The sequence below is a fragment of the Rhincodon typus genome, chromosome 31 (genome assembly GCF_021869965.1).
Source record: "Rhincodon typus isolate 14 chromosome 31, sRhiTyp1.1, whole genome shotgun sequence".
In the NCBI taxonomy this organism is placed as follows: domain Eukaryota; kingdom Metazoa; phylum Chordata; class Chondrichthyes; order Orectolobiformes; family Rhincodontidae; genus Rhincodon; species Rhincodon typus.
The window spans coordinates 12,903,227-12,921,158 of NC_063362.1; the positions used below are offsets into that span (position 1 = coordinate 12,903,227).

The following is a 17,932-nucleotide window of genomic DNA, read 5'->3' on the forward strand; positions in this document are numbered from 1 at the left end:
GATTGGTGAATTATTACGGAAAATTTATAACTAACCTGGCCTCCATCCTGGCATCCTTACAGCTGTTAGTGAAAAAGGGTTAGCATTGGAAATGGACTTGTATCCAAGACATACATAGCCTTTATGGAAGTGAAGAAGTAGCTGTCATCATCTAAGGAAATGGTCTCGTAGCCAAGATGTAGACTTTAGGGAAGTGAAGAAGCAGCTATCATCGTCTAAGTTGGTACACTACGATCCCAAGCAAGCTGTGGTGCTGACATGCAATGCCTCCCCGTACAGTATCAGGATAGATTGGCTCACAGATGCCCAGTTGAGCAGAGTGCCTGATAGCTGTGTAGTATGCTTCCCAGACTCTGTCTGATGCAGAGAGCAAATATGCCCTGATAGAGAATGAAGATTTGGTGGTCATCTGTAGTGTGAGAAAGTTCCACCAGTACCTTTTATGGATATAAATATGTAAAAGTAATAGATCATAAACGCCTGCTACAGCTACTTAAAGAGGACAAGATCGTGCCACCCATAGCTTCACTTGATACCAAACTGCCCTAGTTCCTGTTTGATTACAGGACCACCCCTCACGCAATTCAGCGACAGCTCCAGCAGAGGGGGCCAAGGCTCTCCACCAGGTTAAACCTGATCTTCCCAGACCTGGCAGGGAGAGTGAAACAGCATCAAGAAAATGAATACTGGACTCAAGATTCCTAAAAGCGAGGGAGGCAGTTTACTTCAAGGGACGAAGTTTGGTGTCAAAACCATGGGAACAGCCCTGCATGGGTAAGAAGCATGATCGACGTGAGGTCAGGTCCCGTGACGTACAAAGTTCTAGTAGGAGAGGCAGTCCTGAACAAGCCCGTGGACCAATGAAAGCTGCAACCTTGCAAACGGGCAGGAGCAAAATGTACCCGGGGCGGCACAGTGGCTGAGTGGTTAGCACTGCTGCCTCACAGCGTGAGGGACCCGGGTTCAATTCCACCCTCAAGTGACTGTCTGTGTGGAGTTTGCACATTCTCCCCGTGTCTGCGTGGGTTTCCTCCGGGTGTTCCGGTTTCCTCCCATAGTCCAAAGATGTGCAGGTTAGGTGGATTGGCCATGCTAAATTGCCCGTAGTGTTCAGGGGTATGTAGCTTAGGTGGGTTATACGGGGATGGATCTGGGTGGGATGCTCCAAGGGTCAGTGTGAACTTGTTGGGCCGAAGGGCCTGTTTCCACACTGTAGGGATTCTATGATTCTATGTACCTAGGACCCTTAGAACATCCGGGAAGGCTGTCAGAACCTGTGGGTTCTCCCCCTCTGCCTAGCATCAAAGGGACCTCTGAGAAAGAGATAGACATGGCAGATGTTGCAGCCTCGAAGCCGTTACCACCTGAAGAAGAAGATTAATTTTGGCTGAGATGCTCCAGGTGCAAGAGACAGGCTACGGACCAGTACACACTGCCAGAATCCCAGGCAGAGTCGGAGGACCCAGATCTGGTGTGAAAATGCCCCATTAGAAGCTACAGGATAAGGAATGAGCCTACGTCCCAGGACCGGGCGGGAAAGGAATGTAGTGATGTGGATCCCTTAGAATATGAGTTCCGTGATTGGGACTGTTAATCTGTTCCAATCAGGGAGTCCTGGCTGTCAGATATAAGCAGGTGTGTCAGAGGTTCTGTTCACGCTAGGAACCAGATGTGAGCTGCCTGGTTCAGTGTCAGGTACTGTGCATGTGTAAATAAAGGGTGACTTGCGATGGGATACTGGCCTTTTTGGAGTTACTACAACACGAGAAACTCCTATTTCAATTTTAGGGACTAACGATACTATTGAACAGATCTTTTATGATACAGTTGTTTTACTCCCTGTTTCTTTTTAAAAAAATAAAAGTGTATAATTTCTTAGAGAATAGAGATATAATGTCATTGTCGGGTTTTGGTTACTGTGCCCTGGTGAAATGTGTTATACACTGCATCAAAAATGTATTCTACCTGTGTCTTTATTCATGTCTCCTTGTATTTTTCTACCCTACCTCAGATCTTGTTCACTGTCCCTATCCTGGTCCCTGCTACCATTAAGAAAAATATCACTAGCTTTTCTTACAGTCCTGGCTGGACATTGATGCCATGACCCTTGCCTGTTTATGTCAGATGGTCAAGATTGGCATTACAGTGAGCAGATACTGGGCCTGTTTTTCAGAGTGAATGGGGCGGTGGCAACATGATTTTAAAAAATAATAACTGTTTTGCATGAAACCATCTGTTGGAAATCTGAACAGGCATCAAAACTGACTGTTAACACCAGTGTTCCTTCAAGACTCCATTGCTTGATCATGAAGCCAAAACCCAGTGGGCTATATCTGAATGGCAGTTTGAAACTTTGCAGCCTCCCTGCCTAATTTCAAAGTGGTGTTTTCACAGACGGGATGGGTGCCAAACATTGTTCTCTGTCCGTCTGCCACTTGAAGTCAAAATCAACCCAGTATTACAACCGTAAAGCAATATTTTGTTTTGATAAGTTTATGAACATTGTTGGCTAGGCCATCCTGGCCCATCCTGAATTGTCCAAAAGACAGTTCAGAGTAAACTACAGTCCTCCTGGTCTGGAGTCACATATATGCCACACCAGGTAAGGATGGTAGATTTTCCTTATTATGTATTATAGTTTGTGCATGTTATGTCAGGACAGTGTCCTTTTAAAAGTGAGTCACATTATACCAGTAAGTGTTCAGCCAGAGCTTTTTCAGGCTTGTTTGAGCTTTTGCAGAGGGCACAGCTTCAAAATATAAATCTCCCTCTTGGGCTGCAGCAAATGACAAGTTGAGTGTTCTTAGTTCAGACTGGACCTTAATAATTACCCTAATAATATCCTTCCCTAAAGGGCATTGATGAATCAGATGGGTTTTTAACCACAATGTACAAACTTTTTATTCCATTTTTTTAATTATTGAATTTAAATTTCATCATTTGCCATGGTGGGATTCAAATTCATGTGCCCAGAGCATTAGCCTGGGGTTCTGGATTACTAACCCAATGACGTTACCATTATATCACTGCCACCTCTGAATGACCCTTCTGTTTCTACCCACCTTCGGATGCCATCAGAAACAGTGACAGTGATCCTCTGAATACAGTAAATGGCCATATGTTATGCTTTCAAGAAGACCCCAGGTTTACTTATTAGTTGATTTTTGTCACAATAGTTGTTGTAATGCTGTTATTAATCTCAGTGTTAAGGGCAGCACGGTGGCTCAGTGGTTAGCACTGCTGCCTCACGGTGCAGGCACCTAGGTTCTATCCCATGCTCGTCGACTGTCGATGTGGAGTTTGCATGTTCTCCTGTGTCTGTATGGGTTTGCTCTGGTTTCCTCCCTTGGTCCAAAGATGTGCAGGTAAGGTGGATTGGTGCTAAATTGCTCATAGTGTCCAGGGATGTGCAGGTTAGGTGGATTAGCCATGGGAATTGCAGGGGGAAGGGTCTGGGTGGGAAGCTCTTCCAAGTATCGGTGTGGACTGCATGGACCAAATGGCCTGGTTCCACACTGTAGTGATTCTGTGTTGCTGAGCCAAGAAGGAAATTCTTGTTGAATACTGTCCCTCCTAGCTTGTAAGTGTGTGTATTTGGTGAGTACGGATTGAGTTTGGTTTTGATGCATTGCATGGCAGAAGAAAACTGTCCATATGCACAGTCTGGGCTGGCACATGAGGAGTAGCCAGTGAAGTGAAGTAGCAGAGAGATACTGATAAGTAGGGAAGAGAATAAAGTCTCAAGCCAAGTCCTCAGCAGTGAAGTGTGGTTGAGAGAGATTATTTTTTAGGTACCACCAAGGATGTTTCTTTGATTTTCTTGAAGTTTTTTTTCAATTAAGTGTTCATCTGATCTTTACAGTAAATTTTAACTCATTCTTGAATCCAAACTGTTACTTAGCCCTGAAGGAAAAATGATATTGAATGATTTTTGTTCATTCATTTGTACAGGGTTCTGTCCTTAGAATTATATGATTGAGACACAAAAACAGCCTGTGCAATTCAATCAGATTTCTGCCACAATCATCAAACAGTTATAAGTAAACTGATGGCCACAAACAGTATTTAGTGTAAGAAAAATTTTCAGAGACCATTGGTCAGAAAAACGAGCAAGAGGAAGCGACATGCTTCACATAGACATTTTACCCTTCATATTTGCCTGAATGATGCATTTACAATTAATTAGTTGACAAGTCTTTACATGGAGTAACAGGGAAAAAAAGATTCCAGGAGTCGAAATGTAGTGACAGCTGTCTGATGTGTGTGTTTTCTTAATGGTCTGAAATAAGTGGATGTTGCAAGTCCTTACCTGGTTGTTTTACTTCTTATCCCCACCCCTTTGCCTTTCTAGTCCCAGTTTAATTTGCTAAACAGCAGCATGGATCAGAGTATCACCAACCGTGCATCCTCCGCCAGCCCTTACAACTCGGAGCACACCTCGAATGTCCCGACGCCGTCTCCCTACTCACAGCCAAGCTCCACGTTTGACACTATGTCGCCAGCTCCAGCAATCCCTTCCAACACAGACTATCCAGGACCACATTTATTTGAAGTAACTTTTCAGCAATCAAGTACTGCTAAGTCAGCTACCTGGACCGTGAGTCTGCTCTTTCATATTTTTAATTGAGATATATTGTTGATAAAGTAATGTTATTTATATAGAAATTTTGTGGTCATTATTCATCATCAAAAATATGTCTCAATCTGTTGTGATATGTTCTTTGTTCTTCTCTTCTTCACTTTCTCTTTTTCATAAACAAATTAAATTATCTAAGTTTGTTGTGCAACTATTGTTAAAGTATTTTTGGAGATTAGCTTAATGCAGCTTTGAAACTCATTGTTTTGCTGAAATGACTTGCTTTCATTGTGTACCCTATGCATCCCTCTGCATGCCAGACAGTAAATACCAGTCTTTGCAACAGAATATATAATTTCAAACTGTAGTCTGGCCAGAAAGTAAACTAGAATGCAACATACTCGAACTTCTTCAGCTGTAACATCAGTGTTTTCTCCAAAGAGAAAAGTAAAGTGCTTTTCATTGTGAGAATTGGTTTTAACGTAAGTCTCTAGTTTATTGAAAACACTTTTTTTTTTATCCTGTATATATTTTAAAGGTTATGTCTTGCAGCAAGACATGACTGAACACGCTCGCAATCCAAGCACATGTTGGATGTTGCTTATGCTATCTCCTGGAGGGAGATGTTCAGACTTGCTGTAGACGAGCAAGCATCCTGTCCAACAGTAAGAGAAGTGCGGCTCCCTGTCTGCTGGTAACCGACGGGATAATTAGTGTTTTTCTCAAGTGTAATTTCGAATGTGCTGCTCATCCTTGTCTGTACAAAGTCTCACCACAGTGTGAGGCTGTACAGGCATGTTGTTGATTGGGTTGCTGCGAGTGGCAGCAGTTAACTCTGGATGAAATTAACAATGTGACTTTTCATTAAATTTGGAAAGACATTCATAATTTAACTGTTTCCACTCTGACTTATTGCAGTTGCCTGGGTTCAAGCACAAACTGAGGCTACAGTTTGCCATAATATCTTCTGATGTGATATTATGTGAACCGCTGGTTCTCTTCCAAACTGGGCCTCTGGTTGCTTTTACAATTTACCCCTTTTGTACACTGACTTTCACAGCAACAGCGCAACAGGAAAGGAACACGGTGCAAGACATTGCCTGAACTATTTCTGACTATGTGGCTTTTCTTCCTGGTCAAGGAAGCTTCCATGAAGAAACATGGAAGGGCTGGTCCATAGTGGTGAATTGAGAACCTCAGCCTACTCAGCTGTCAGCCAATTCGATAAAATAGTTGTTTTGCACAGTCAAATGCAATATTTCTATTTTCTGTCAAAATTTTCCTTGCTCCATGACTGACAGTAATTCCTTTAGATCCTCCTTGGCACCTCTAAAGGCAGCAAAGACACATTACAATGTTACTGCGACATTGAAACAAGGAGCTAGACTGGGAATCAGTCCAATAAGGGTCTAATACTTCTTAAGATCTAAATGGCTTTCTGCATGAACCCGAGATGTAAATCACATTAATATTACTCCACCATGGTCAACTTCATACCAGAATTTAAATAATGACTGCATTTACTACTATAGTTAAAAATTATTTTTTGAGTTTCTAAGTTCACTGTGTCATGAGTACACACTTGTGGGGCAGGTTTTGGAGCAGGTATTAGCATGCACACAGTAAATGTCCACCAGATGTATGCAGAGGAGGGATATCATGTAGTTCAATGTGTAATATTGATTTGGCACCAATAGCGCTACTTTGAACTCAATTCTACAGCCAGTGCCCCCCTTAACCTTACATAGTTGAACACAGTCTCAACAACTGAAGGATTTCCCGCCAACATTATTTAAGGAATCAACTATTTACAGGTTAGTTGCAGATTAAATTATTCTTGTTGTTGTCGCAATTCTATTGTAGTTTGATGATTTCAAGGTTAAAAAAAACGTGCAGAATTTGCGCCACGTACTCAAAGACATTTTGTTGACAAAGATTTCTGCACAAACCAATTGATTCCAGGTGTAGGTACTGGAGTAGACATTCCCTTTCGAACTTCAGGATGAGTGAAAGAATGAACAGAGGGCATGTTGGGCACTGGAAGAGGAAGGAGGAGTGGGATGAAGGATTCTCATTAGAAAGCCATAACAACACCAGTGTTTAAGGAGGAATTATCCTATTTACATTAATGATGAACCCTCACTGACATTTGACAACTCCTGCAGCCACAACTGGCAAACTCATTGAAGAACAAGTACGACATTGCCAGTAGCCATCAAAGTGCCTATGGCAATGAGCTCTTATTTATCCAGGTTTGAAATGGAAATATTTGCTACACTCACAGTTTGTCATGTACATTTTTTAAAAAAGCATATGAGATTCTGAGTTCAAAGAGAGATACTACATTTCAATTTCAAGTGCTTGATTCATTTAACTCCACATATTAACTCCGTCCAGTGCTGGAACTGAGGTGGAATCCACTGTCTGTGTCCAGCACATCTCTGATGATATTCAGTGAATCATGCAGATCAATGCCTAATATCCAGGGAGCAGTAGTGATGTCTTTATTTTGTGGCACTCTGTTGCATTGCCGATCTGGGATAGCAAAGGGGAGCTACTATAAATACACTATCACACACGTGCATAGCATGCTCAGAGTGAAAGCCATGTGATTAGAAAACAAAGTTTCTGCTGCAGAGTGCATGTCAAGATTTATGGTTGTCAGTTGCATACTGCACATTTCTTGTCTTCATGAAGCGACAGCCACCAGCTTTACAGCCGGAGAAAGAAAAAGGGAGCAGTCTAGACAGCCACTCTGTGCCTGAGCTGTGCATTGAGTTCATGTTCAAGTGTCAGATTAGTTCCCCAGTTCCCAATTTACCAACAGTTCAGCAACTTATCTCCCCTTTGTTTTGACCATCACAGTGAAAACAATCCAAATGCAACTTAAAAATAAGGTAATGCTCTATTGTATAAAGAAGTCAACAATTCATCTTGTGCAAACCAGTCTTCTGTATTTCTACTAAACTGACTGCAACGTTGGTAGTAGTAGGCTACTGACTTCCAGTAAAGGATGCTAAACATAACCTGGAAAATGACCTTAAAAGGTTCTGGATCTAGAAGACCCATCTTTGGACAGCTGTGGTTGGGGCTGACTGGCCTGCAGGCAATGATGAGGACACTAGCAGAGTGACAGTGTGAGAGCATGATTGTTGTCTTTCTGAAAGAAAACAGCGTATTTGAGCTCCACGGAATGACTCATGCATGCAGGGTAATGCCTTAACTATCCTAGTCATCTAAGAACTTAGGAAATAGGAACAGGAGTAGACCATTCGACATCTTAAGGCTATCCCGCTCCACAGCACAATCTTGGCTGATCTCCTCCAGGTCTCAACTCCTTGCTTGTGCTGAATCCTCATAGCCCTCAACTTCCAGATATTTCAAAACCCTATCTACTTCCACTTTAAATACTTTCAGTGATTTAGCCTCCACTACTCTCTGGCACAAAGAATTCCAAGCATTCACTTTCTCCGTAAATAAATTACTTTGTATCTCATGAATATCATTTTATTGTAGAATTATACCCTGTAGTTGAGATCCCGCCAAGTAGTGGAAACATCTTATTAAATTCTACCCTGTAAACCCCCTAAGAATTTCATATGTTTCAATAAGATCATCCCTCATTCTTCTAAACTCTAATGAATAAAAGCCTAACCTGTTTAGCTATTCTTGACAAGTCAAATTTTTCATCCCAGGAATCAGCCTGTTGAATCTCCCTCCAATCCCTCTTTCTTAAACACGAGGACCAAAACAATACATAATTCACCAGGTGTGACCTTACAACCACACTGTACAGTTGTAATAAACCTAACTCAGCTATTTTTAAAATCAACCCCCTAGCAATAAAAGACAAAAATCCATTTGCCTTCTTAGTTATTTCAGGCTACGCTGGTATGCTAACTTTATGTTTCATTCACAAGAATACCTAGATTCCTCTGTGCTACACATCTTTGAAGTCTGGCTCCATTGAAATGATAGCCTACCTTTTGATTCTTTCTACCAAAGTACATAATCTCATATATTTTCCTAATTAAACTTCATCTGCCAAGTGTTTGCCCACTCACTCAATCTACCTTGCATGTATCCCTTTGCAGACTCCTTATATCCCTATCACAGCATGCTTTCTCACCTATTTTTGTACAGTCAGTAAAACTTGGATACAATACACTCTGCCCCCTTCTTCATGTTATTCATATAGATAGTAAATAATTGAGGCTCTGCAACTGATCCTTGTGACAGTATACTTGTTATACATCTTTCCACCTTGAAAAAGACCATTGATCTTACCTCTCTGTCTTCTGTGTGTTAACTAATCCTCAATCTGTACTAATCGATTACCCTCAAAACTGTGAGCCCACGTCTTGTGTAATAAACTTTTATTTACCACCTTATTGAATGCTTTCTGGTAATCCAAATACATGACATCTACCATTCCCATTTGTCAACTCTGCTTGCTGTGTCCACAAAGTACAGCTGTAAATTTGGTAAACATGATTTCCTTTTCACATAACCATGTTGACTCTGCTTGCATTAAGCTTTTCAAAATATCCTGCTATTTCTTCCTTAATAATGCACTCTAGCAATTTCCCAATGACATATGTTGTGTTAACTGGCTTAGAGATGCCTACTTTCCGTCATCCACCCTTCTCGAAAATGGGTTTCATATTAGCAATTTTCCAATCCACTGAAAACTCCTGGTATACAGTGAGTTCTGCAATATATTGGCCAATGCTTCCACTGTTCTTGTAGTCACCTTCTCTAAAACCTTTCAATGAAGGCCAGCAGGTCCTGGCAAATTGTCTGCCTTAGTTTGTCAAATACGTTGTTACGGAGATTGTTACAGGAGCTTTTCTTCCATTAGTACCTTGCTCATCTGTTATTTTTGGGATGTTTATAGTGTCCTCCATTACGAAAACAGATGCAAAATATCTGTTTTAATTATTTACTATTTCCCTGTATTAATTCCTCAGTTGCATCCTCCAAGAGTCTGCACTTATTTTTACTACTTTCTTGGTTTTAGTTTATCCAAAGAAGCGCTTGCTGTTTAGTTTTTATATTTCTTGCCAACTTACTTTCATAATCAGTTTTCTTCCTTTTCATTAGCTTTTTAGATTTCCATTGCTGGTTCCTAACAAAAAAAATCCCAATTCTCTGGCCCACCATAGTTTTCGCAGTTTTGTATGCCTCAGTTTTCAACTGGTTACTGTTCTTGACTACCTTTTTTAACCATGGGTAGTCCATTCTTCTAAGCAAGTCCTTTTTTTGACTAGAATAAACTTTTGCTGAGCATTATGAAATATCTGCTTAAATATGTGCTATGGCTCAACCACTAACTTTCCCCTTGGTCTAATTTTTCAGTTCACTTTAGACATCTCTTTCTTCATAATTACCATTATTTAAGTTGATGACACTGGTTTGAAACAAGAGTTGTTCTTCCTCAAACTGATTTAGAAATTCTACCGTGTTATGAATGCTGCTGCCAAGAGGATGCTTAACTATGAGATCTCTTATTAATCCAACTCATTGCACGTTTCTAGATCTAAAATATACTGTTTGTGGGCAGGTTCTGGAACATACTGGTTGATGGAACAATCCCTGATGCAGTCTACAATATTGTCTCTCATGTTACCCTGGCTGATCTGATTGTCCAGTCAGTGTGCAGATTAAAATTACCCATGATAATTACAGACCCTTTCTTACGCAACTCCATTATTTCTGATTAAAACTTTATCCTACAATCAGGCAACTCTCCAGGGGCCTATAATTTGATTTGATTTGTTTCAATTTATTATTATTATTATCACATGTACTAAATGAAAAGTACTGTTTTGCGTGCTATCCAGACAAATCGTACCTTACATAAGTATATCAGGGTAATAGAACAGAATGCAGAATATAGTTTTACAGATACAAAGAACGTGCAGAGAAAGATCAACGTTAATACTTGAGAGGTCTGTTCAAAAATCTGATAGCATTAGGGAAGAAGCTGTACTTGAATCTGTTTGTACATGTTTTCAAACTTTTCTATCTCCTGTCTGATGAAAGAGGGTGGCAGACAGCACAACCAAGGTAGGAGGGATCTTTGATTAAGTTGGCTGCTCTTCCAAGGCAGCAGGAAGTATAGATGGAGTCAGCGGATGGAAGACTGGTTTTCTTGATGGACTGGACTGTGTTCAGAACTCTTTGTAATTTCTTGCAGTCTTGGGCAGAGCAGTTGCCACTACTAAGCTGTGATGCATCAGATAGAAAGGTGCATCTATAAAAATTATTAAGAGTCATTGTGGACATGCCCAATTTCCTTTGCCTTCTGAGGAAGTAGAGCTTTTGATGTGCTTTCTTGACCATAGCGTTGATATGGATGGGCCAGGACAGATTGTTGGTGATATTTACACCTAGGAGCTTAAAGCTCTAAACCACCTTCACCTCAGCACCATTGATACAGACAGACATGTCCACCACCCTGCTTCCCAAAGTCGATGACCAGCTCCTTCCTTTTTTTGACATTGAGGGAGAAATTGTTGTCTTTACACCAAGTCACTAAGCTCTCAATCTCTTTTCTGTACTCTATCTCATCGTTGTTTAAGATCTGACCCATTATGGTATTATCATCAGTAAACTTGTAAATGAAGTTAAAGCAGAATTTGGCCACATGGTTGTGAGTGTATAAGGAGTAAAGTAATGGGCTGAGTACGTGGTCTTGCGGGACACCGGTGTTGAGCATTATCATGGAGGAGATATTGTCGCCTATCCTTAAAGAATACGGTCTGTGTGTCAGGAAGTCAAAGATCCAGTTGCAGAGTAGGGAGCAGAGTCCTAGGTCCTGGAGTTGGGAGATGAGTTTGGTGAGATGTGTTGACTCCAATCCATGACTTCTTTGTTATTCCTTGTTTCCACCCAAACTGATTCCACATCTCTTCATTGCATCTCCATCACTACTCACCACTGCACTGATGCTTTTCTTTTATTTTGATTGAGGGACAACTGCTGTGCCACCCTGCTGATGTCTTATCTTACTCTAATCCAGAGTCATGATAGTAACATTCTGTGCTTCCATGGCAGCAAGCTGATCGTGCAGACAGAAGTCTGAAGTTCCTCTGCAACACTCAACTATGGCTGCTGGTTGTGCTGTAATGGAAGCTGAAATATTGTCCATGAGGGTCTACTTCACTGTTGCTCCACAAGTGTATAAATGGAGTTGGCCACCATTTCCATACTTGGAAGGATGAGTTTCAAGTTCTGTGAAAGGTCCTGTTGCAATTTCTAGTCGAACTCTTGTATCCACCTTGACATTGAACGCAGATTTTCTGACAGGTCTCCCAATGTGCAAAACTTTTATTGTGCGTATACTCTTGTGTAGGGGTTTTAGAACCATGCAACAACCAGGTGGTGATGTTTTGGAGCTGCTCCTTACTAGACAGAACTAGCACAGTGTTGAGCAGAGTTGAGAAGAGAAGAGAGAAACACATGGACAGAAGCGTGTGGATTCAACTGACTTGCATCAGACAATAGAGTTCATGGAATAGTCTTTCATTACTGTAAGATTAGAGCTTGAGATATCTCTGCATACCAAATATTGGAGCATCTAGTCTTAATTTGAAACAAACAGTGTTACAAAGAAGTCCAAGCCAAAAGACAGATATTGACCTTGCCTTCTCCTTGACCATCCTGCTGTTAACCCAAAGATGTTAGGATAAAAACCATGCAATACAATATGGCAGCATTCATCAGATCCACTACCTGTAAAATTGTGGTAGCAGTGAAGATCAAGAGCAGACCTGAAATGTTTGGAGAAAAACTCAAAAATCACATTTTCAAAATATCATAAGTATAACTTTAGAAGTAAGACCAGCTAACAACCAGCAAAACCAAACAGTTGAACAGTTGCTGTGAGGAAGAAGTCTCTGAACAGAGAGATTCTGCAGAGAAACCACCAAAAGCAACTGTAAGTCTGAATAAAATATTTTGCAGCCCGGAATTGGGGTGGGAGGGAACTTTTAAAAATAACAATGACAGCAATAAAAGCACACTCGCAACCAAAGGAATAACTCTCAGGTCAGAGGCTGATAACTGGATATCCAAAACTGATTTGATTCCCTGAGAAGAAAGAAAATAAAATTTAATTTCCACCCAAAAATCTAGGCTGGAAACCAGAGTTAAGACATCTGACAATGATTTCACAGTTTCTAAACTATTTACTTGATGGCAATGTTAAACAACAGCAAGATAAGAAATAGGCTTAAAAAATTATTTACTGGAATTTGAAGTTTCAGAATCCTAACAGTGAAGTTGGTTAGTTTAAGCAAGAATCACAAGTTTTCGTCAGCAGCTAAAGACGTTTTATCAATTATAATTGCTAAAACACAATAAATCGTAGTGTCACAACTCACTGGGATAGTGTACTAAAAATCAAGCCCCATTATTCCTAGAGTTACTACAAATGTGAAAATTTTATTAAACCATCAAAATCTCAATTTTACTTCGCTGTCTAATTCAGATAAAAGAATATCCACACCAGGTTCTTTTTTATTAACACAAAAATACCTATTTATTATAATCAAACTGTTTTAAAACCAATGGCAAGGAAGTAACATGAATTGTTAATATACAACTCCAGAACTTAAAACTGCTCCTTTTCTTAAAATTCCCATACCTATGCAAATACAGAGTCAAATAAGTCAGAAGTATAATGAGTGGGGAAGGAAAAAAATGTCACAGAGGCATAGTTCTGGTACCAGTCCAGTTCACAGACATCGATGAGTTGTTTTGATTTTCTTTCAACTCCTTCCAGTTCTTGTTAATGACTCAAAGTTATGGATTCATCAATTCTCAATCTTTTGTTTACTAGTTGAGGATTCACTCTATCAGTGTCTTTGTAGGTGGTTTTTCCTCTTTTCGTTTCAATAAGGGATTCTTAGTGAGAATAACTTAGGGAAAAGTGAGGGAGAGTAGGTAGCTGCTAGGGATTTTCTTTTACGTCTTCGCACAGAATGTTGAGAAGGAGATGGATGCTTTCTCTTCAGAGGTCAGATGTTTCCACTATATTATCAGCACCCAAGTCTGTAGCCATCTGCCCAGGAACCAATCAAATGGTTATCACTATGCTGAGCCCAGAACATTTGGTCCTGATCAAGAATCATAGCAGCCATCTTTGATATAGTCAGAACAATTATTGAATCTTATTGATTGACGTTACTTGAGAAACTTTCTACCCACAGATCTTTTCGAAATCCTGAGCCGTTATGGAAAACCAGTATCTTCATTCATATCTATGAAGACATTAATTGATAAAGGAAAACTGAACTTTACGCTGAAAGTGGCATTTAGAACGACAGAAACATTAACAGCTTTCAGTTTAGGTACCAGATCAACAATATTTACAATAATAAATATTCAACAACTTTAGTCCAGTAAGAGTACAACATTGCAGTAAAATGAATGTAGTATAAGGTGATCAAAATTCTAGCTATGATCATCCAAATCAAAAAACAGATTTGATCAATATTTCACGTCAAGAACAAATTGAACATTGGCAAGATTACACTTCAATAGCAGATACCAACTCCCAGGAGAGTCTATAGCTTAATTAACAACTTAAACTTTGCCACCATGAAGACTTACAACAAGAGCTCATTATCATCAAGACCTGTCATTTTGTCTCTGAGATATATTAGTTACTGAATGTCTTCAATTAATCAAGGATCTAACTCTAGGAGGAGTAGCAGCTGCAGAGTTTGAAAAGAAGAAGCATTGTACAGCAAAAGAAATCCATTTAGTGCAGGACATTCTACATACAGTATTGACTTCTTAAAGCACTAGGTCTTGTAGAATTGTAGGAAAAGAGGGCACTTCTCTGAGATAAACAACAGTCTAAGGGGTATACCAAGTGTGATTTATATATGAATATTACTTTTGGAACTTGAATTTCAAAATAAAGGCAGATCGATTTTGGTTACTTCTATGAAGTTTGTTTTTAAAGAAACAAGGTCAAAGAGTTCATAGAATCACACAGTGCAGAAGAAGTCCTTTGGCCCATTGAGTCTGCACTTAAAAAAAGCTATTGTGAATCTATACTAGTCCCACTGCCCAGCACTTCGCCCATAGCCTTGAATGTTATGACATTTCAAGTGCTCATCCAAGTATTTTTTAAAGATTTCAGGTTTCCTACCCACCCTCTGGGTAAAGTATTTTTTTCCCTCAATCTCCTCTAAACCTCCTGCCTTTCACCTTAAAATTATGCCCCATTGTTATTGACCTTTCAGTTATGGGGAACAGCTGGCTTTCTATCCATCCTGTCCATGTCCCTCACATTCCTATAAACCTCAGTTAGGGTCCCTATAGCCTTTTCTGCTCTAAAGAAAAGAGCCTGAGCTTATCCAACCTCTCTTCACAGTTAATCTGGTCCCCAGACAATATTCTGGTGAATTCTTCCCCCCTCCCACCCCACAGTGCAATCACATCCTTCCTATAATGCAGTGACCAGAACTGCACACACTACTCCAGCTGTGGCTTAACCTCACACTTATCAGGATTAAATTCCATCTACCACTGATCTGTCTGTCTGACCAATCTCTTTATATCACCCTGTAACCTAAGACCTTGTTCACTGTCAACCAATCTTCGTATCAGCTACAAACTTGATTACCATGCCCTCCACTTTTTTTATTCTATGCCATTTATATATATGGCAAACAGTAAGGAACCCAACACTGATCCACGTGGTATACTACTGGACAATAGCCTTCAGTCACACAAACAGCCTTCTACCACCACCCTGTATCTCTAGCACAATACCAATTTTGGATTCAACTTGCCAAGTTTCCCTAAATTGCATTTGCTTTTATCTTCTTTGTGAATCTCCCATATGGGACCTCCTTGTCAAAGGCAATGCCTAACAACTACATCATATAAACTACATTAATTCCACTAACAAGAAGAGAAATTACTGGAAGAAAAAACTCAGCAGGTCTAGCAGCATCTGTGGAGAGAAATCAGGATGTAGAGGTGCCAGTGTCAGACTGGGATGGACAAGGTCAGAAGTCACGCAACACCAGGTTATAGTCCAACAAGTTTATTTGAAATCACAAGCTTTCAGAGTGCTGGTCCTTTGTCAGGTGAAGTGAAGAGAAGCACACAGGCACAGAATTTATAATCAAAGAGATCAAAAGATCGAAAAATGGTGTGAGTGGAGTGTCGACAGGCTGAATAATAAGTCTCTGCAGGTGATCAAGAGCAACAAACTGTGTGTAAAGCATTAACAGCTGAATAGCAATTGAAGGGATGACCTATAATCTGATTATTTGAGATAGAGAGATAATTGCAAAAAATTAAAAATAAGATGGTGCTGGAGACAAACTAAATGATTGGAATAACATGATAGGTATAAGAGTTGCATACCGAGGCTCTAACCAAAGTAACAAGTAATCCGAAACTGTCCAAACCAATTAAGGTAGAGAGATCATAACAAGTTATCAAGGTGATGGTGTCAAAACAGGACAGTAAGGAAGATTTTACAGATACAGAACAGTATGGCAGTGTCACATGTCATGCGACACTTGTTACAATCTCTCTACCTTAATTAGTTTGGACAGTTTTGGATTTCTTGTTACTTTGGTTAGACCCTCGGCATGCAACTCTTGTACTATCATGTTATTCCAGTCATTTGGTTCATTTTTTGTAATTATCTCTGCCTCAATTATTTGGATTATAGGTCATCCCATCACTTGCTATTCAGCTGTTGACGCTTTCCTCACACTGTCTGACAATCTTGATCACCTGCACAGACTTATTATTCAGCCTGTTGACACTCCACTCGGACGATTTGTACGATCTTTTGATCTCTATGATTGAAAATTCTGTGGCTGTGTGCATCTCTTCACTTCACCAGATGAAGGAGCAGTACTCTGAAAGCTTGTGATTTCAAATAAACCTATTAGACTATAACCTGTGACTTCTGAGAGAAATCAGAGTTAATGTTTCAGGACGAGTGACCCTTCTTCAGAATTTGTTCTACCCTCATTTATGCACTTGGTCACTTCTTCAAACAATTCAATTAACTTTGTTAGGTATGACCTCTCTCTGGCAAAGCCTTACTGATTATCCCTGATCAAATTTTGCCTCTCCATGTGGAGATGGATTCTCTCCTTCAACATTTTCTCTGTTTCCCCACCACTGATGTGAGAAATGTTGGTCTGTAATTCCTTGGTTTATCTCAGGAAATAGATTGAAACCCTGTTTTGCCATCTGTTCTAGGATCATTTTAATTGTCTTCTATATTTAGATTGCTTCTTTTTATTCTGTTGTTGAATAAACTTCTGTTCTATTAATAAAGAAAATCTGCAACCTCATGTTACTATGTTTCAGTGAGTTATCATTGTGTTAAATAACTAAACAACAAAAAAAACTATTAAGTCAGATTTCATTCTACAATCTGATTTGTTCAGTATTACCATCTGCTGTGATCATAACACATGCATCAATTCAAATATTTTCAAGTGGACATGTATATTCATGCCTTGGAACAGAACCTTAAAGAACTGGTCAATACTGCAATGGAATAAGTTTCTTTATATGAGGAACAAATACCAATGAGTGAACAGCATCACTTTTTTAGGAGAATTAACGCAATCAGATGCTGATGCCAGGGAAGATGAAACAGCCAAACATCCCCATACATTCTTGCAGTTACATCAATGCAAGACCCTTCAATAAGCAGTTCTGTTCTAACAGAATCCAGCAGAGAAAAAGAAGCTCATTAACTTTACCTCAAGTGTTTCCATAACTTGTCATAGACTTGCCAGACCTACCTATCAACACACATGAAAATCAAGTCAGAGACTTGGGGGGTGGGAGAAAGAAAGGAAAAAAATGTAAACTGGATGTTGTGAAAAGAAGAAGTCAAGGTAATTAATTTGAGAGTATGTACATATTTGTTAATCATTGTTTCTGATAGGGGAACAAAGCTTGGGGAGAGCTGGAGGGGTGTTGTGTAAGCACTTTAGCACCTTAGAGCAATTTTGTGATGATGTTATGGAGCTGCTCACTGGGAATAAATAGCAAGAAGAGAGAGAAACACCTAGAGAAAAGCAAACAGAAGAAATGAATAGCATTGGATGATAGAGTTCAGAGCATATTCTTTCAATAATATAATAGTGAGATCAGAGAATCTTATATCTCTGCATACCATGTGTTGTAGTATTTAGTCTCATGTGTAATAAACTGTTATCAAAAAACCCAAGCTGAAGACAGTTCTTGGCCTTGCTCTCTTCTCGACCTGTCTGTCTTGATCCAAGCTCATGAATATAGGCATAAAACCACACAACAAAAGGCACATCAACCTTCAACTGTGGCTGTTCCATT

General features: G+C 39.8%; 1 protein-coding gene across 4 annotated transcripts in view; it reads left to right on the plus strand.

The window, feature by feature from the left end:
* The window catches only part of tp73 (tumor protein p73), a 235,353-nt gene that overhangs the window by 144,265 nt on the left and 73,156 nt on the right, over positions 1-17,932 (plus strand). For all 4 annotated transcript variants that reach the window (XM_048615017.1, XM_048615016.1, XM_048615018.1 and 1 more), the window contains one exon: positions 4,352-4,597. In XM_048615017.1, the coding sequence (XP_048470974.1) occupies positions 4,352-4,597 (246 nt within the window). The remainder of the gene's footprint in view (positions 1-4,351; positions 4,598-17,932) is intronic.